The 15,499-nt window shown below is 48.9% G+C and overlaps 1 protein-coding gene across 1 annotated transcript in view; it reads right to left on the minus strand.

Annotated features, from left to right (window-relative positions):
- The window catches only part of RIMS4 (regulating synaptic membrane exocytosis 4), an 82,959-nt gene extending 77,014 nt beyond the window's left edge, over positions 1–5,945 (minus strand). Inside the window, exon 1 of the mRNA XM_058287368.1 lies at positions 5,839–5,945. Within this exon, the coding sequence (XP_058143351.1) occupies positions 5,839–5,935 (97 nt within the window). The 5' untranslated portion in view covers positions 5,936–5,945. The remainder of the gene's footprint in view (positions 1–5,838) is intronic.
- Between the last annotated feature and the right edge of the window lie 9,554 nt (positions 5,946–15,499).

Below are 15,499 nucleotides of genomic sequence, written 5' to 3' on the forward strand. Positions count from 1 at the left end.
CTGCGAAGTGGGTACATCCGCAGCAGCTGCCCCTTCGGATTGCCGTAGGATGCAGCGAGATCATGGAAAGCACCGTGTGTGCAGCCGCCTCTCAGTCATGTTATTTTTATAACCCTGAGAGACACCTGGGCGAGAATAATTAACCCCTTGTTCCGGATGAGGACAACGAGGCCCAGACTTGCCCTGAGGTGCCAGGATGGAGTCACATCCAAGCCCACTCGTGTTTCCACCACGTGCAGCCTGGTGGGAAGGAGAAGCAGATTCTAGTAGGGGGAGATGCTGCGCTCTTTTGAGCACATTCTCCAGAAGTGGTGCTTTTCCAACGATTGTGAAAAGACATGCTGAAGTAAAGGTTGTGAGGATTATAATGCAAAGATGTCAGGCCAGGCAAAGGAAAGGAAGGGCTGTGAGAGAGGAGAGGTCAGCTGAGGGTGGAGGCTTTCTTTATTCCAGCCCCCTCACTGCCTTCAGTTAGAGCTGAGTCTGCCTCTAGGATTGAAGGTAGGTGGGGTATGGGGGCAGAGGAGCACCCTCAAAGGGAAACAAGGTGGATGGGCTCTTCCTTCCCGTTTCCCACCAAACAGAGCCAGGGAGGCCTCTAGCACCTGCAAACACCAAGGAAGCCATTGGTTTGAGAGCTCTGGGCTGGGGGGTGGGGGTGGGGCGGGCAATTTAAGGAAAGAGTTCTTTAGATACAGAGGCCAATGGTCTGTATAATGGGCACAAGGTTGAGCCCCAATTACCTGATTTTTTTTAAGATAAATCTTTCAGGATAATTCAATTAAAATAAAGTGGCTTGGGTCCACACTTTCACCTCCACCACCAAATCTTAAATTATAGGAATAATTGGTTTAAGTCTTTTACCATGCTTCAATTATCCAAATCTAGAAGAGTCCTGTCCAGCTCCCAACACATAAAGGGCATCTTAGCACTTGGCGTGGCAGTCAGGGAGGGGGGACTAGCAGGAAGTGGGCTGTGGGGTCGGGGGTGGGGAGTGAAGGAAAGGAACAGGTGGCTTCAAACCTCAAGCAGCCCTGATCCAGAAGGACACTCTAAGGCCTCCCCCACCCCAACCGTGTGGCTCACCCACCCAGCCCCAGCCCCCTCCAGCGCTGAAGGACTCCATTCCCACCATCTCAGGGGTAAGGGGTAGGACAGCAGGACATTTTGTTTCCCAAAAAACAGCTCAGGTCAAATTTCAAGGACAAAAGTTAGCACTGGGTATGGGAAAGAAAACTCTGCCAAACGGAGTGAAGTGGGGGAGGAGGAGGGAGGCAAAGAGAGGGAACGAATTCCAGTGTGGCCATTGCAGGTGCTTGGGGGCGGGAACTGGAGCTCTCATTCCCCTTGCTAGGATCCATCAGGATACGGGTATCTCCATCCCAGAAGGCAGGAGAAATAACTCAGATAACGGCCTCCACTTCCTCTCTGTTCAAAATTGGGGTGGGGGGGTCCTGTGGCAGATCATGAGTCCCATCCAACCTGCTCCCCCCTCCCAATTTGGCCTGAGCGGAAGGGGGCGGTGCCATGAAGAGCTTTTCAGCCCAGAGATGTGTCCCGCCCTAGGAGAGGGACCGGTAGCCTAGCCGGCCGGTGTTGCCATGGCAACTTCCTCCCTGCGCTCTCGCTCCAAGCTTCCTATGGGCAAATCGGAGCTGGCTGCTCTAGCTTCTCCGCCCTTCTCCCGGGTGGGGGAGAAGTGGACGCCGAAACCACTCGGTCAGGCTCAGGCACACCATCCTCAATTCCAGATCCCGACAAAACACCGCCTGTTGGCATTTGCTGGAAACTGAAGACACCCCTCCTCCCCAGCTGTGCTCCAAAGGCCAAGTGACAGAGCTGGGACCGTTGATGTGGTGCAAATGGAACTGTTCAGGAAGAACAGGAAAAGGGGTGGCTGCAATGCTCTCCACCCTCTTGTTCAGAATGCAAAGCCCCCAAAGCCCTATCCAAGGAGGAGGACCCAGCTCTGCCTTACTGACTATGGCAATGGAATAAGAAGAGCCTATAAAAATTATAAAAGCTAACAGTTTGAGACTCAGGCATCCCCTCTCCCCAAACCCACATGTTCCTTTTAGTCATGCTGAGAAGCAATTCTTACTTGGTACTAAGGTAATAGCTAATATGTATGAAAAGCCGACCTTGGGCCACGTACCGTGCACAACATAGCCCCACCACTTTGCAGCGCAGAAATAACACAGCAATTAGGAGCATAGATGCCTGAGTCAGACTGCCCGAGTTCCAATCCTCTTTCACTTCCTGGCTGAGTGACCTTGAGCAAATTACTTTACTTAGAATGTGCCTCAGTTTTCTCATCTGAAAATGGGATGCTAATTTTATGGGGTTGCTATGAGGACTGAATTAAGACACCATATTTAAAGTGCCTGGAAAGATATCTAGTACAAGGCAATCATTTTTAAAACACGGACCCTAAGTAGTCCATGATGCTTTCTTCCTTCTACAGATGAGAAAAGGTCATATACCTAACTCCACCCCACCCTCCCTTCTCTTCAATTATAAACCCAGACCCAGTTGGGCTGACTCCAGGGACCCTCACTGAGGGGCAAAGACAGACTCAGAAATGTCCCCAATCACATGGTTCTCTGAAGTCCCTGTCTGCTTGTGAAAAGGGGCAAAGGCAGCATAAGAAATGAGTTCCAAATGCACAGCAAAGATGCCTCTTAAGTGAAATTCTGAGCATCTACAATGTATGGTATCCAGAAAGGGGAGGGAGGAAAGGGCAGCTGCCGTTGCCCACACCAACGTTCAGAGGCTCTCAAGACCAAGGCCCAAAAGTGTTCTGGCTCAGTGACAGCTAACGAAAAGATCTGCCTCTCAACCCATTTCTCAGGAAATGGCTGAAGAGAAGACTGTAGCCCTGGAGATGGGCTCTGGCTCAGTCTGGTTGATGGGGCGGGGGGTGGGGGGTGGGGGGGTGGGAAACACATTTGACTAGTCAGAAGCATCAATAGAGGAGAAGCTCCTGGAAGAGCCAGAGAGCCGCCAGGGACACACTTCCGAGATGGGGCCACTGGGAACGGACACACATTACTAGGGCCTCAGGCTGCGGGAAAAGAAGAAGGCAGAGAAAAGCCATTTCTGAAGACCCTCCTATGGAAGTAGTCTCCTGTCCAGAATCCGAGATGCTATTCAAACTGGTTTTAGAAATTGGTTCAGCATGGTGTGGTTCTAAAAGAATAAATCCAAAAGGCTTTCGGTTTGTTTTTTTTAAGAAAATTAATGACTTTGAGAACAGGAGAAATTAAGCACCAAGCAAGTGTTCCCAGCTTCTGATCTTGACGAGATTCATTATTCTTCCGGAAATGAAACCTGACTTTCTCTCTCCCCCTCCCAAATTTGAAGCATCCCTCAAGAGGAGCATAAGGTATCCAAACCAAACTCTCCACTGACAGCATTCCCTGAGGCCTCCTCACCTGGGAACCATTTTCTACACAGTCAGATTTTTTTTTAAAATTCCTCCTTCAGAGGGAGGGCTACTGGTTTACTGGAAAGTAAACTAGAAACCTGATTTTAGTCTTAGTTCTGTGCCTGTCTTACTGGGTGACCTTAGGTAATACATATATACATACACACATAACAGGATTCAGTCACTCACACACATAAAAATACACACAAATATACACACATGTATGCACACACACCAGGATTCAGTCACTTATACACATAAAAATACACAAATATATGTACAAGCACATGCACACACGAGGACCTCAGTTTCCCATTCATTCTGAGGCAAAAGGGGTTAGAAAAGATCACTTCTAGGTCCCTCCAAAGTGAATTACTTAAGAAATTGAAGAAACCCACTGGGGGAGGGGGGAATCAGGTGGACCTTTAAAAATATGTCCAATATTACATAAATTTATAATGAAACCAGAGCCAGTCACCTGCATAATAACCAAGGTATCTGACCCATGACATAGAGCACGACTTCAGAGAAAAACTAAATCATCTCTGCTTCTAAAGCTCCTACAAACCCATGCCTGACTCTCAAGACAAAAGTGGCCAGTTCAACTTCAGGGGAGTCCTTGGCCATTAAGTGAGGGGAGGGAGCCAGCACCCAGGCCGGTGAGCCTTCCTGCCCTATTTCCTTCTCTGCAGCTTCTCCCTTCCCTAGACCCTAGCCAGCCCAATTTCCTCTGGCAATTATGCTCCCCTGTGCTAGGGAGCCAGCCCATTCCTCTTTACCTTGTCTTGTCTAGAATAATACAACCTCCCTCAACCACATCAAGGAGAAAGTTAAGCCGCTGAGCCTCAGTTACTTTTTCTGTAAAGTGGGGGGATCAGGACTGGTTCTGCAGCACCCATCCTTCCCCATCACCATCTCCAGGTCAACAGCAAGACAGGCCGGGCAGGGGTCTGCCTCATATGCCCCCAGTCTGCTCGAGCAGGAAGAAGGGAGCTTCCATCACTCACCGCTCCATCCCCTGACTTACCTGGACAGCCAGGTTGACTAGACAAGGAACCCTGTAGGCAAGGAGACTTAACCTGGGACCATGAACTCCCTAGCGCTAATGCGTATATGTGTACCTATGCATACACGCACGTGTATATGGCAAATTTTGAGGACGGTGTTCATGTCCATTTTTTAGAGAGATAGTCCGTATTTTCATAAAATTCTCAAAAGTGTCCATGAAACTATCTTGCTCCGCGCCCCCCTCCGTTTTGTCCCCTCACTGAATTCAAATACTCTCAAATTTTCAGCTTACAAACACTTTAAACTCCATCCTTACACCATACAAACACTTTCATGGGTACACTGTCACCCCCATTTTCAGATAAGGAAAACAGAGGCTCAGGGTGGGTATGACTTGCCCAAGGTCACAACTAATGAGTAGAGAATCAAAACGGAAGCCTGATTCTGACTCCAAATCTGACACTCTCTAGGGAACTCTCACCCTGAGTCCTCCAGGGACCCCACCTGTTGGTGGGTTCACTTCCCACCCCAGAGGCAGATCTGCAGCTCTGAGGTTCCCTCTGCCTGGTCCCAAGCCCCAAAGTGTAGGTCTGGTTTCCCCACCCCTTGGGCCGGGGCTGGGGCTGCCGGCAGACCTGGGAGCTGGAGGTGTCAGGGTTCAGCAAAAACAGAAAGGCTACTCCAGGGACAAGAGCACCTGGGTCAGGAGTACACCCCGAAGGGTGAGGTTGTGCAGGGTTCCTGCCGCCCTACACCGCCCTCTGCGAGTGGATTGGGAAGGGAAGGAAAGGCCCCTGGTTTCCCGCGGTTCGCCCCAGTCCGACACAACCCGGAGCCCAGCCTGTGCGGGGAGGGAAGGAGGGACAAATGGGGGGCGCACAAGACCTTAGGCGCGGGGGGAATCTTGGGCAAGGAACCTCTAGATGCAGGCAAGACAAAGATGGAGAGATAAGGTCTGCGCGCCATCCCCAATGGCGGGGGGCGCGTCGGAGCCGGAGAGGTGGAGCGGCCAAAGCCCCTGGGGTTGGGGAGTGAGCACGTACAGGAGACTCGGGGAGGGTGGCAGGTCGGACCCAGGGACAAGGCAGGGAGCATCCAGTAGGTGCAGGTGAGTAGGGAGAGCTGGATCTAGACGACCCAAGGGCCCACCTGCGGGAAAGGTGGCAATGCAGACGTTCCGGGGGTTCCTGATTGGAGGAGGAGTAGGCTAAAAGAGGACGCAGGCTAGAGACCCTGGGGTCCCGTAAGTGGGGAGGGAGACTGTGGGGGCGCATCTCCCAGTGGGGATGGGGATGAAGAGGAGAGAGTAGCCACCTCTACCGGCGCACCGGGTCGGCGAGGGGGCCTCCGGATTCTGGATCCCGGGACACTCCCCAGGGGGCCGGGGGCGGCCGCGCGCTTACCCGCGTCCTCGTCGTCGAAGGAGTTCATGCACGGGAAGTAGATGGCGAGCGCCTCGAAGGAGGCGGACAGGCTGAGGCGGCTCTGCGAGCGCTCCATGCCGGCGCCGGCGCCGGGCGCCTCGGCCGCGGCCGCGGCGGCGGGCGGCTTGGGCAGCTTGGCCGCCCCATTCTTGACGCGGAGTACGGCGCGCGGCGTGGTGGCGGCGGCCCGGGGCCGGGGCCGGAGCTCCGCGGCGGGGCTGGCGGGCGCGACGGGGCCAGGCGAGGCGGGCGGCGGGCGGCGGGCGGCGGGCCGGGAGCTGGCGGCGCGCGGAGCCCGAGGCGCGCGGGGCTCCCGGCTGCGGCGGCGGCGGCGGCGGCGGCGCAGCGCGGTCTGGCCAGCGGCGCCCCCCGCCGGCTGCGCGGGGCGGGCTCCGAGGCGCGCGCCGCAGCCAATCGGCGCCGCCCGGGGGAGGGGGGTCGCCCGCGCCCTGCCGGCTCCCACGCCCCGAGCGCGCCGCCCTCTCCTCGCTGCCCCCGGCCTGGGCCCCGCTGGAGTGCGCGCCGCTGTTTACATCCCGGGCCTTTGGCCACAGCCCCCGCACCCCATGCACTCTGTCCCCAACCGCCACCTTCAACCCTCAGACTCGCCCCAGATACCGGCGATATAGGCCTCACCCAGACACAGACGCGCTCAGAAGGGACACGCTCGGAGCGACCTGCACAGACCCCTCAGCGCTCACGCTCCCACGCGGGAGATTCGCTCACAAACCCACAGAAGAGCTCCAACAGGCACCCGCACTTATACATTCACTCTGCAGGGTACAGCGCAGACTCCCTCAGACTCAGAGAGACCCTCAGACACACTCAGACCCAAAGACGCCTTCCGTGTGAGTGTGTCCGTCCGAGTGTCTCAGACTCACTCCTGAGACCCTTGGATAAACAAGTCCACAGACGCAGATTCACACACAGACCTGCGCTACCCTCAGTCTCACACAGAGACATTCAGGTAGATACTCCCACTGACACCCTCAGATCCCACACAAACCCACCGAGAAGTTCAGAGGGGCACATGCACTCTCACACTTACAGGCATTCTACAAGAGACATCATGGACACCCTAGGATTCACAAACACAACCCTCACACAGGCACAGAGATGCTCAGTGTCACCCGCTGGTGTTCACACCCTCAGCCCTGGTTGACACACCCACACACTCAGACTCACATTGCACAAGCACTGACAGATACATCCGCAGGCGCCAGCAGACCCACAGAGACCCACACACTCAGATGCACACACCCTCTCAGGCCCTCACACAGGCACAGGCAGACACTCAGAATCACTTCCAAACACTGCCACGCTGAGGTAATCATACTCAGAAAGATACCCAGACACCCGCAGCCCTTAGACTGACACACACACTCTCAAACCTCGACACAGCCAAACAGACTCGCCCAGTCACTCTCGGGGACGGAGACACCCTCACGGATACTCAAATGTTCTCCCACAGGCTTGCACACTCCCACAGAGCTTCACAGATACCCCAGCCACCCCAGGCCTCAGACTTCCACACGGGCTCAGACAGGCAGAGCCTCTGGGATGAACAAAGACCAGCAAAATCAGAAACCCACACTCCAACCCCCTGGGCCATGACCCCGGGAGCTGAGGGTCCCCACATGCCTCCCTTCCCAGCTGTTCCCACACCCTTTAAGAAGCAGCCTGATAAGATGGAGAGAGCTCAGGCCTCAGAAAGGGGCATCCCTGAGTTTCAACCCCGACTATGGCGCTCTTCAGAGAAAGCATCAGGATGTGGAATCTCCCTGATTTGCCCTTCTGCTCATTAGCCAGAGAAAGCCTGCTCCTTTTAAAGGTCTCATGTCTTAGATTACATCCACTCAGGTCATCTCCTGTTTGCTACACAATGTAACATAATCATGGGAGTAATAGCTGCTCACAGGCACAAGTTCTACCCACACCCAAAGGGGAGGGGATGACACAAGGGCAAGGGTCCTTGCATTCATTCTTAGAATTCTGTCCCCTTGGTGAAACTCTTAGCACAGTGCTGGGCAGGAGGCGCTCCTGACCCGCCTTCCCGGGAACCACCAGCCAGTGTGGTGGTTGAGAGCGTTCCCCACAATTTTCCCCATCTTGATAAACAGCAGCTCCACTTTTTCCACTTTTTCAGGCCATACATTTTGGAGTCATCCTTGACTCCTCTCTTTGTCTCATACCCCATATTCAATCCATCAGCAATTCTTATCAATTCTGAGCCCAAAATGTCTCCAGAATCTGACCCTGCTCCCAACTCCACTGTTACCACCCTGAGCCACCCTCATCTAGCCACTGGAATCTTGCAGGCACCTCCTCTCTGGTCTCTGTGCTTCCACCCTTGTCCCCTACAGCTCCTTTCCTCCCAGCAGTGAGAGGGATGCTGTGAGAACCTGAGTCAAAGCTTATCACTCCTCTACCCCAAACCCTCCTCATTCAGGGTCAAAGTCAAAGTCTTACAAGATCCTAACTTCTTCGGTCCTGCTACCTCTCTGACCTCTTCTCTTACCCTATCCCCCTGGCTCACTGAGCTCCAGACCCACTGCCCTGAACTTAGGGTGCCTGCTGGCCAGAGCACTCTTCCTTCCAGAGAGCCACGTGGCTCACTCCACAGGTCCCTGCTCAGTAATTCTCTTGCAAAGTCTTCCTTCACCACCCATTACGAAATAGTAAAAATTCCTCTTCAATATGCCAAATCCTCCTTTCACTGCTTACTTTTTCTCTTTACCTCTTAACACTATCTGACATATTTCATATTATTGTCATGTCTGCCTTTTGTATATTTCCACTCCCCAGAGTCTGGAATGGCACCTGGCAAAAGCTATGGGTTCAGTAAATGCTTGTTGATTGAATGAATAAACCCTACAATAGCCTCATGTAGGAGATATCCTTATGGCCCCCTGCCCCCATTTTACAGATGTAGAAGCTGAGATTTACAGAGGCCAAGTAATGGACCCAAGGTCCCAGTGAGTAGGGAATGGGATTAGAGTTTGGGGTGGCCTAACTATAGCCTGTGCCCTTTCCACTGCTCTGCTCAACCTCCTGAGTCCAGGGCAAAGAAAAGACAGCTACGGGGAGAACAGTATCTCCAAAGCCTTAGGGGTGGGACAAAGCCCATTGGGAAGGTCAGGGAAGGTTGGTCTGGAGCCAAGGAAGGACTCTTTTCAGGGACCCACATGTACTCCCAGGAACCAAGCCTAGATGTTATTGAAAGCAACCAGGTGTGTTAGTTAAACATGCAGAGCTGGAGCCAGACTTTGAAGGTTCCAATTCCAGTTTTGCCGTTTATACATTGGGTCACTGCAGTGATTTAAAATGTGTATGCATGAATCTACTTTGTTCTTTTTAATGATTGTAGAAATCTCCCATATGGATGTACCATAGTTTTTTAGTTGGGCATTTAGCTTGTTTCCAATCTCTTGCTATTATAAACTGCTGAAACAAACATTGTTGTAGGTACTATCTTTGTGTATACATGCAGCTATATCTGTAGAAAAAAAATTCCTAGAAGTGGAATTGCTGAGTTATATAGTGAATTCCTGAGTTAAATGATGAATTGCTAAGTTAACGGCTTTGTGGATTTAAATATACATCAATTAATATACACTCCTACTAACAATATGTGGTTAGGTCTATTTCTCCACTCCCTTCTCATACAGTTTATTTCAAGCTCTTTCTTCTTTGGGTGGAAAATGATGGCTCACTCTTGTTTTAATTGACATTTCCTTAATTGTGAGAGATGCTGAGTATCATTTTGCTGTTTATATGTCATTTGCATTTTTTTCTGTGAACTGTCTTTGTCCTTTTTCATTTCCTACTGGAGTGATGGCCTTTTTATATTGTTTTGTAAGAGCTCATGGCTGTTATAAATAAATCTGCTATGAACATTTTGTGCGTTTTTTGATGACTATATTTAGTTATCTCTCTGGGTATATATCCCTAAAAGTCAAATTGCTTGGTTTTATAGTGTAGTTGTATGGTTAGCTATAGTGGGTACTTCTAGGCAGTTTCTAAAGTAGTTTTCCACTTAACACTCCCATCAATAATGTATAAGAGTTCCAGTTGCTCCACATACTAAACAGCACTTCATGTTGTTAATCTTTTAAAGTTTTAGTCATTCTGGTGGATGTATAGTAGCATCTCATTGTGGTTTTAATCAATAATTCTTTAGTTACTAGTGTGTTGAGTACCTTTTCATGTATTTATTCACAATTTTGATATCCTCTTTTGTGAATTGTCTGTTCAAGTCTTTTGCCTGTTTTTTAATTTTGTTGTCTTTGTGGCATTGATTTATTGGAATTATTTATATATTCTGGACACAGTCCCTTTTTTGTGCTAAATATATTGCAATTATCTTCTTTCAGGCTAACAGTTCTTAACCAGGGGCCTACGGATGTCAGAGGATCCATGAGCTTGAACTGAAAAAAATCAACTTATTATCTTTATTTTCTCTGACCTCTGTCTGAAATCCAGCATTTCCTTCACTTATGAATGTATGCAATAAATAAATTACAGTAGTTCATTTCACCTGACTGGCAAAGGGGTCCTTGAAACAGAAAAACTTAAGAACCCCTGTTCCAGGCTTATCTTTTGGATCATTTGACTGTGTCTTTTGATGAATAAACCATATTAATTTTAATAATGTCCAATTGTCAACCTTTTACAGTTTGTACTAACTGGACCATTTTAGATGTATTTTCTCTATGTTTACTTCTAGAAAGATTACTCCTATATTTATTTCTAGAAAAGTTATTTTAGTTTTCATGTTTACATCTATGAAGCATTTCAAATTGTTTTAATTTATAGTAAAACATAAGAATCAAGGCTTCTTTTTTTCACATAAATGTGTAATTGATCCAACACCATTTATTGAAAAGACCATCCTTTCCCCATAGTGGCCCCTCTGTCATTAGTCCTGTGATTTTATGGGTGTATTTTAGGCTGAGATCACTAACGTTTTGTTAAACTTCTTTCCCAACCTCTCTTACCATGAAGAAAAATTCACTCACTTTTAAGTAAATGGGATCAGTTTTGCTCACCTTTTATATTATTCGTTATCAGGGAAGCGAACTTGGCCCAGTGGTTAGGGCATCCATCTACCACATGTGAGGTCTGCAGTTCAAACCCTGGGCCTCCTTGACCCGTGTGCAGCTGGCCCACGTGCAGTGCTGATGCGCGCAAGGAGTGCCCTGCCACACAGGGGTGTCCCCGCCTGGGGGAGCCCCACACGCAAGGAGTGTGCCCCATAAGGAGAGCCACCCAGCATGAAAGAAAGTTCAGCCTGCCCAAGAACAGTGTCACACACATGGAGAGCTGACACAACAAGATGATGCAACAAAAAGAAACACAGATTCCCGTTGCCGCTGATAAGGATAGAAGCGGTCACAGAAGAACACACAGTGAATGGACACAGAGTGCAGACAACTGGGGGGAGGGAAGGGGAGAGAAATAAATAAATAAATCTTTTAAAATAAATAAATAAATTATTCATTATATCATGGAGATATTTTAGTATTGATAATTTGCATAGTAGTCCATCATATATGATATAAGTGAAATGTGCAGAGTCAAGGAGCTACCTGGGAGTGAGAGCTACTCACTCTCAAAAGACAGACACATAGAGAGAAACATTACTGTTTCCACTGTTAGACATACACTTATTGGAATCAGGAGGAAAGCTAAATGAGGACAAAGCTGAAATATTGGACGGCAGAGAAGGTAAAAGGAAGGAACCCAGATTCTTAATGATGTCATTGTGCCATTGAATTAACCAACCCTGGAGCTGCCCTACTTAAAATCTTAGTGTAGGGAAGCAGACTTGGCCCAATGGATAAAGCATCCGCCTACCACATGGGAGGTCCAGGGTTCAAACCCAGGGCCTCCTTGATCCGTGTGGAGCTGGCCCATGCACAGTGCTGATGCGCACAAGGAATGCCCTCCCATGCACAGGTGACCCCTGTGTAGGGGAGCCCCACGCGCAAGGAGTATGTCCCATAAGGAGAGCCACCCTGTGCCAAAAAAGTGCAGCCTTCCCAAGAATGGCACCACACACGGAGAGCTGACACAACAAGATGACGCAACAAAAACACAGATTCCCAGTGCCGCTGATAAAGGTAGAAGCAGTCACAGAAGAGCACACAGTGAATGGACAGAGAGCAGACAACTGGGGGGAGAAAGGGGGAAGAAATAAATAAAAAATAAATAAACCTTAAAAAAAAATCTTAGTGTAATTGTTAGCATAGACGTTCTCTTTTTTGTCATTACATTTTTTAAAAGATTTTTATTTTTTTTTTTATTTCTCTCCCCTTCCCTACCCCCAGTTGTCTGCTCTCTGTGTCCATTTGTTCTGTGGTCTTCTGTCCACTTGTATTCTTGTCAGTGGCACCGGGAATCTGTGTCTCTTTTTGTTGCGTCATCCTGCTGCATCAGCTCTCTGTGTGCGCAGTGTCACTCCTGGGCAGGCTACACTTTTTTTGCACTGGGTGGCTCTCCTTACTGGGTGCACTTCTTGCACATGGGGCTCCCCTACGTAGGGGACACCCCTGCGTGGCATGGCACTCCTTTTGCACATCAGCACTGCTCATGGGCCAGCTCATCACATGGGTCAAGAGGCCCTGGCTTTGAACCCTGGACCTCCCATGTGGTAGGCAGATGCTCTATCCATTGGGCCAAATCCGCTTCCCTTTGTCATTACATTTTGAGGGTTATTTTTTTGTCACCAAAAGCATCCCAATGGATACACTTGACTATCTTTCCTGCAACATTCCCCCATATCCTTTCAACAAAACCCTCTATTTGTTTTGTTTTTAAAGCCAAATAATCCAAGACTCAGCCAGAGCATTTCCAAGCTATTCTCAAATGCAGATTTTAATGGCAGGTGTCGTTTCTGATTCAAGAAGAAAGAGAAAGGCAGGAAGAAGGAATGTGGGTGCATGGGCAAAATATATGGTGAAGAAGTGAGGAAATGACAGCCACCTCCTCAGCCCGGTACCTCTAAACTAGGTTAACTCACTTATGCATCAGAAAGTCCTTACCTAGTAACTATTTACTGAGCACCTACTTTTTTGCCAGGCACTGTTTTCAAGATCTTAGGATGTACACAAAAAATGCTCAAACAGACAAAAATCCCTGCACTCACAAAGCTGATATTCTAGTGGGAGACACAGACAGTAAAGAAGATAAATAAGTAAAACACGTGGTGTATTAGATAGAGGCAAGTGCTGTGATAAAAACAAAAGCAGGAAAGAGGGATTGGGAGTGTCCAGAAAGAATGTTACAGTGTGATGCCGGAAGCTAAGGGAAGACACCACGAGAAAGTGACATTTCAGTAAAGACCTGAGGAATGGTTCATGCAGATATCCAGAGACAGTGCCAGAGGCTGAGGGAATGGCAAGTGCAAAAACCCTTGAGGTGGGAGCAAGGGGGTTTATTGGAGAGATGGGAAGGAGGCCAGGGAGGTGGGTGTGGATGAGTGAAGGGGAAGATGGCAAGACATGAAATCAGAGAGGTAATGGCAGGGGAGTGGGAAGATGGCATAGGCCTTGATTTGTGTAATGTTGATATGCCTCAAGTACGATTTTGTTACTGTTCCTTAAGTTGACTTAATTTTTGTTTCTTGAGATGAAAATTTTGTGTCTCTATTAGAAATGAAAAACAATTATCACTTGTCATAAATAGAAGGTAACCATATAAATAAATACAATTAATTGAAACAAATATTAAATTATAGAGCAATACTATGGTTTGAGTCTGAATTCAGCTCTTTTCTTTTCTTTTAAAAGGAGGCACTGGGCATTGAATCCAGGACTTCATACATGGGAAGCAGGTGCTCAACCACTGAGCTACTTCTGCTCGGCAATGAGAGTTATTTTTTTTTTCCGTTGGTTTGTTTTTTAAGGAGGTACTGGGGATTGAACCCGGGAACTTGTACATGAGAAGCAGGGGCTCAACCACTTGAGCTTAACCGGCTCCCCAGTCGGCTATCTCTTTGACAGAGGGATGATTGGCAATCTGAGAGAGGTGATAAAACACAGTAGCAGCAAATTGAGACTTTTTCCTTGATGTTATTCAATGTTACACTACCTAAAATCATCTTGTACCCCCTGGATAGGGGACCAACTCTTCTGACTTCCCTAGGACTGAAGGGTTTCCTGAGATATAATTTTTGTGATAAAACTGGGATAATCCCAGGCAAACTGGGACATTTGGTCATCCTACCACCAGGGGTCCCCACACCCATTTTAGTCTCAGGCCATCTGGCTTCAGTTTGTCCTTCTCCAGCTCCCCTTTTCAGTGGACAAGCTCTAATACTAATGATCCCTGCCTCCTGGACTACCTGCCCTTGTGTAATCCCCTCCCCTTGAGTGTTGGTGGGGCCTACAACTTGCTTCTAACCAATAAAACATGGCAAAGGTGATGGGATGTCACTTTGTGTTTAGATTCCATAAGATCATGACCTCCATATTGTTCACAGACTCGACTGACCTCTTAGTTTGCAGGCTTTGACTGAGCGACCATGTTGGGGAGGCCAAAAGGCAGCCTCTGACCAGCAGCCAGCTAGGAACTGAGGCCTTAAGTTCAAATGCCCTTGAGGGCCTGAACCCAGCCAACAACCACGTAAGTTTGGAAGCAGATCCTCCCCCATTCAAACTTGGGAGCAGATACTCCTCCCCCCATTCAAGTCTTCGGATGAGACCACAGCTCTGGCTCACCCCTTGATTACAGGCTCATGAGACGCCCTGGAATGGAGAACCCAGTTAAGCCATGCCCTGGTTCCTGACCTGTAGAAACTGTGAGATAAGAAATGTGTGTGTATACCAAGCCATTAAGTTTGTGGCAATTTGATACTCAGGGATATCTAACTAACCCACCCTTCCTGTCCCAGTGCTTTTCTGGGTTCTGGCCATTTAGGTGACTCATTTAAGACCCCGTTAGGCTTGAGGCTATAGCTCGGCTTCCCACATCTGACCCACGAGGAACCCAGTTCTATCTCATTCTGGCTGCACACAGCTGAGGATGACCCTGGCTGAGGTCCCGCCTGGTGGCTAGAGCTCAGGATCCACCTGCTAAAGGACCTTCGGTCCCAGCCTAATGAACAGGAAAGTGATGAAAAATCAAGGCCTAGAGACATTGGAGTCCAAGCCACTGGAGTTCTGAAGACTGGCAAACCCTACAGGAAGAAGGGTTTCAGCCATTTGGCTGGGGTCAGGGAAAGGGACAAGACTTGCACCTTTACCTGCTCACTCCTGGCCACCCCTGAGACCACAGAGACCCTATAAATCCCTTTGTTTTCTAGGCCTTTCTTCTCACCCTCCCTGCTTCTGACCTTCATGCCCATCTCCTAGTGCCCTGTCCTGAGAGTTTTGTGCCTTGTTCTCCTTTCTCAGCCTTCTCATTGACAAATCATCTGACCAGCCTACCACCCAGTTTCCAAATAAAAATTAATTTCATCACAGAAGTAATTCTTGCTCTTTTTAGAAAATTTAGGGGAAAATAAAAATAAGCACATTGAGAAAAGGAATAATTGCCTTAATCACACTACTCAGAGAAGCCATGTTTAACCTGATGTGTTTTCTTCTTCTTTTTCTTTGACTATATAGCATAGAAGTACCTTTTTAACGGGATCATAATG

The sequence above is a fragment of the Dasypus novemcinctus genome, chromosome 24, assembly GCF_030445035.2.
Source record: "Dasypus novemcinctus isolate mDasNov1 chromosome 24, mDasNov1.1.hap2, whole genome shotgun sequence".
Taxonomy (NCBI): Eukaryota; Metazoa; Chordata; class Mammalia; order Cingulata; family Dasypodidae; genus Dasypus; species Dasypus novemcinctus.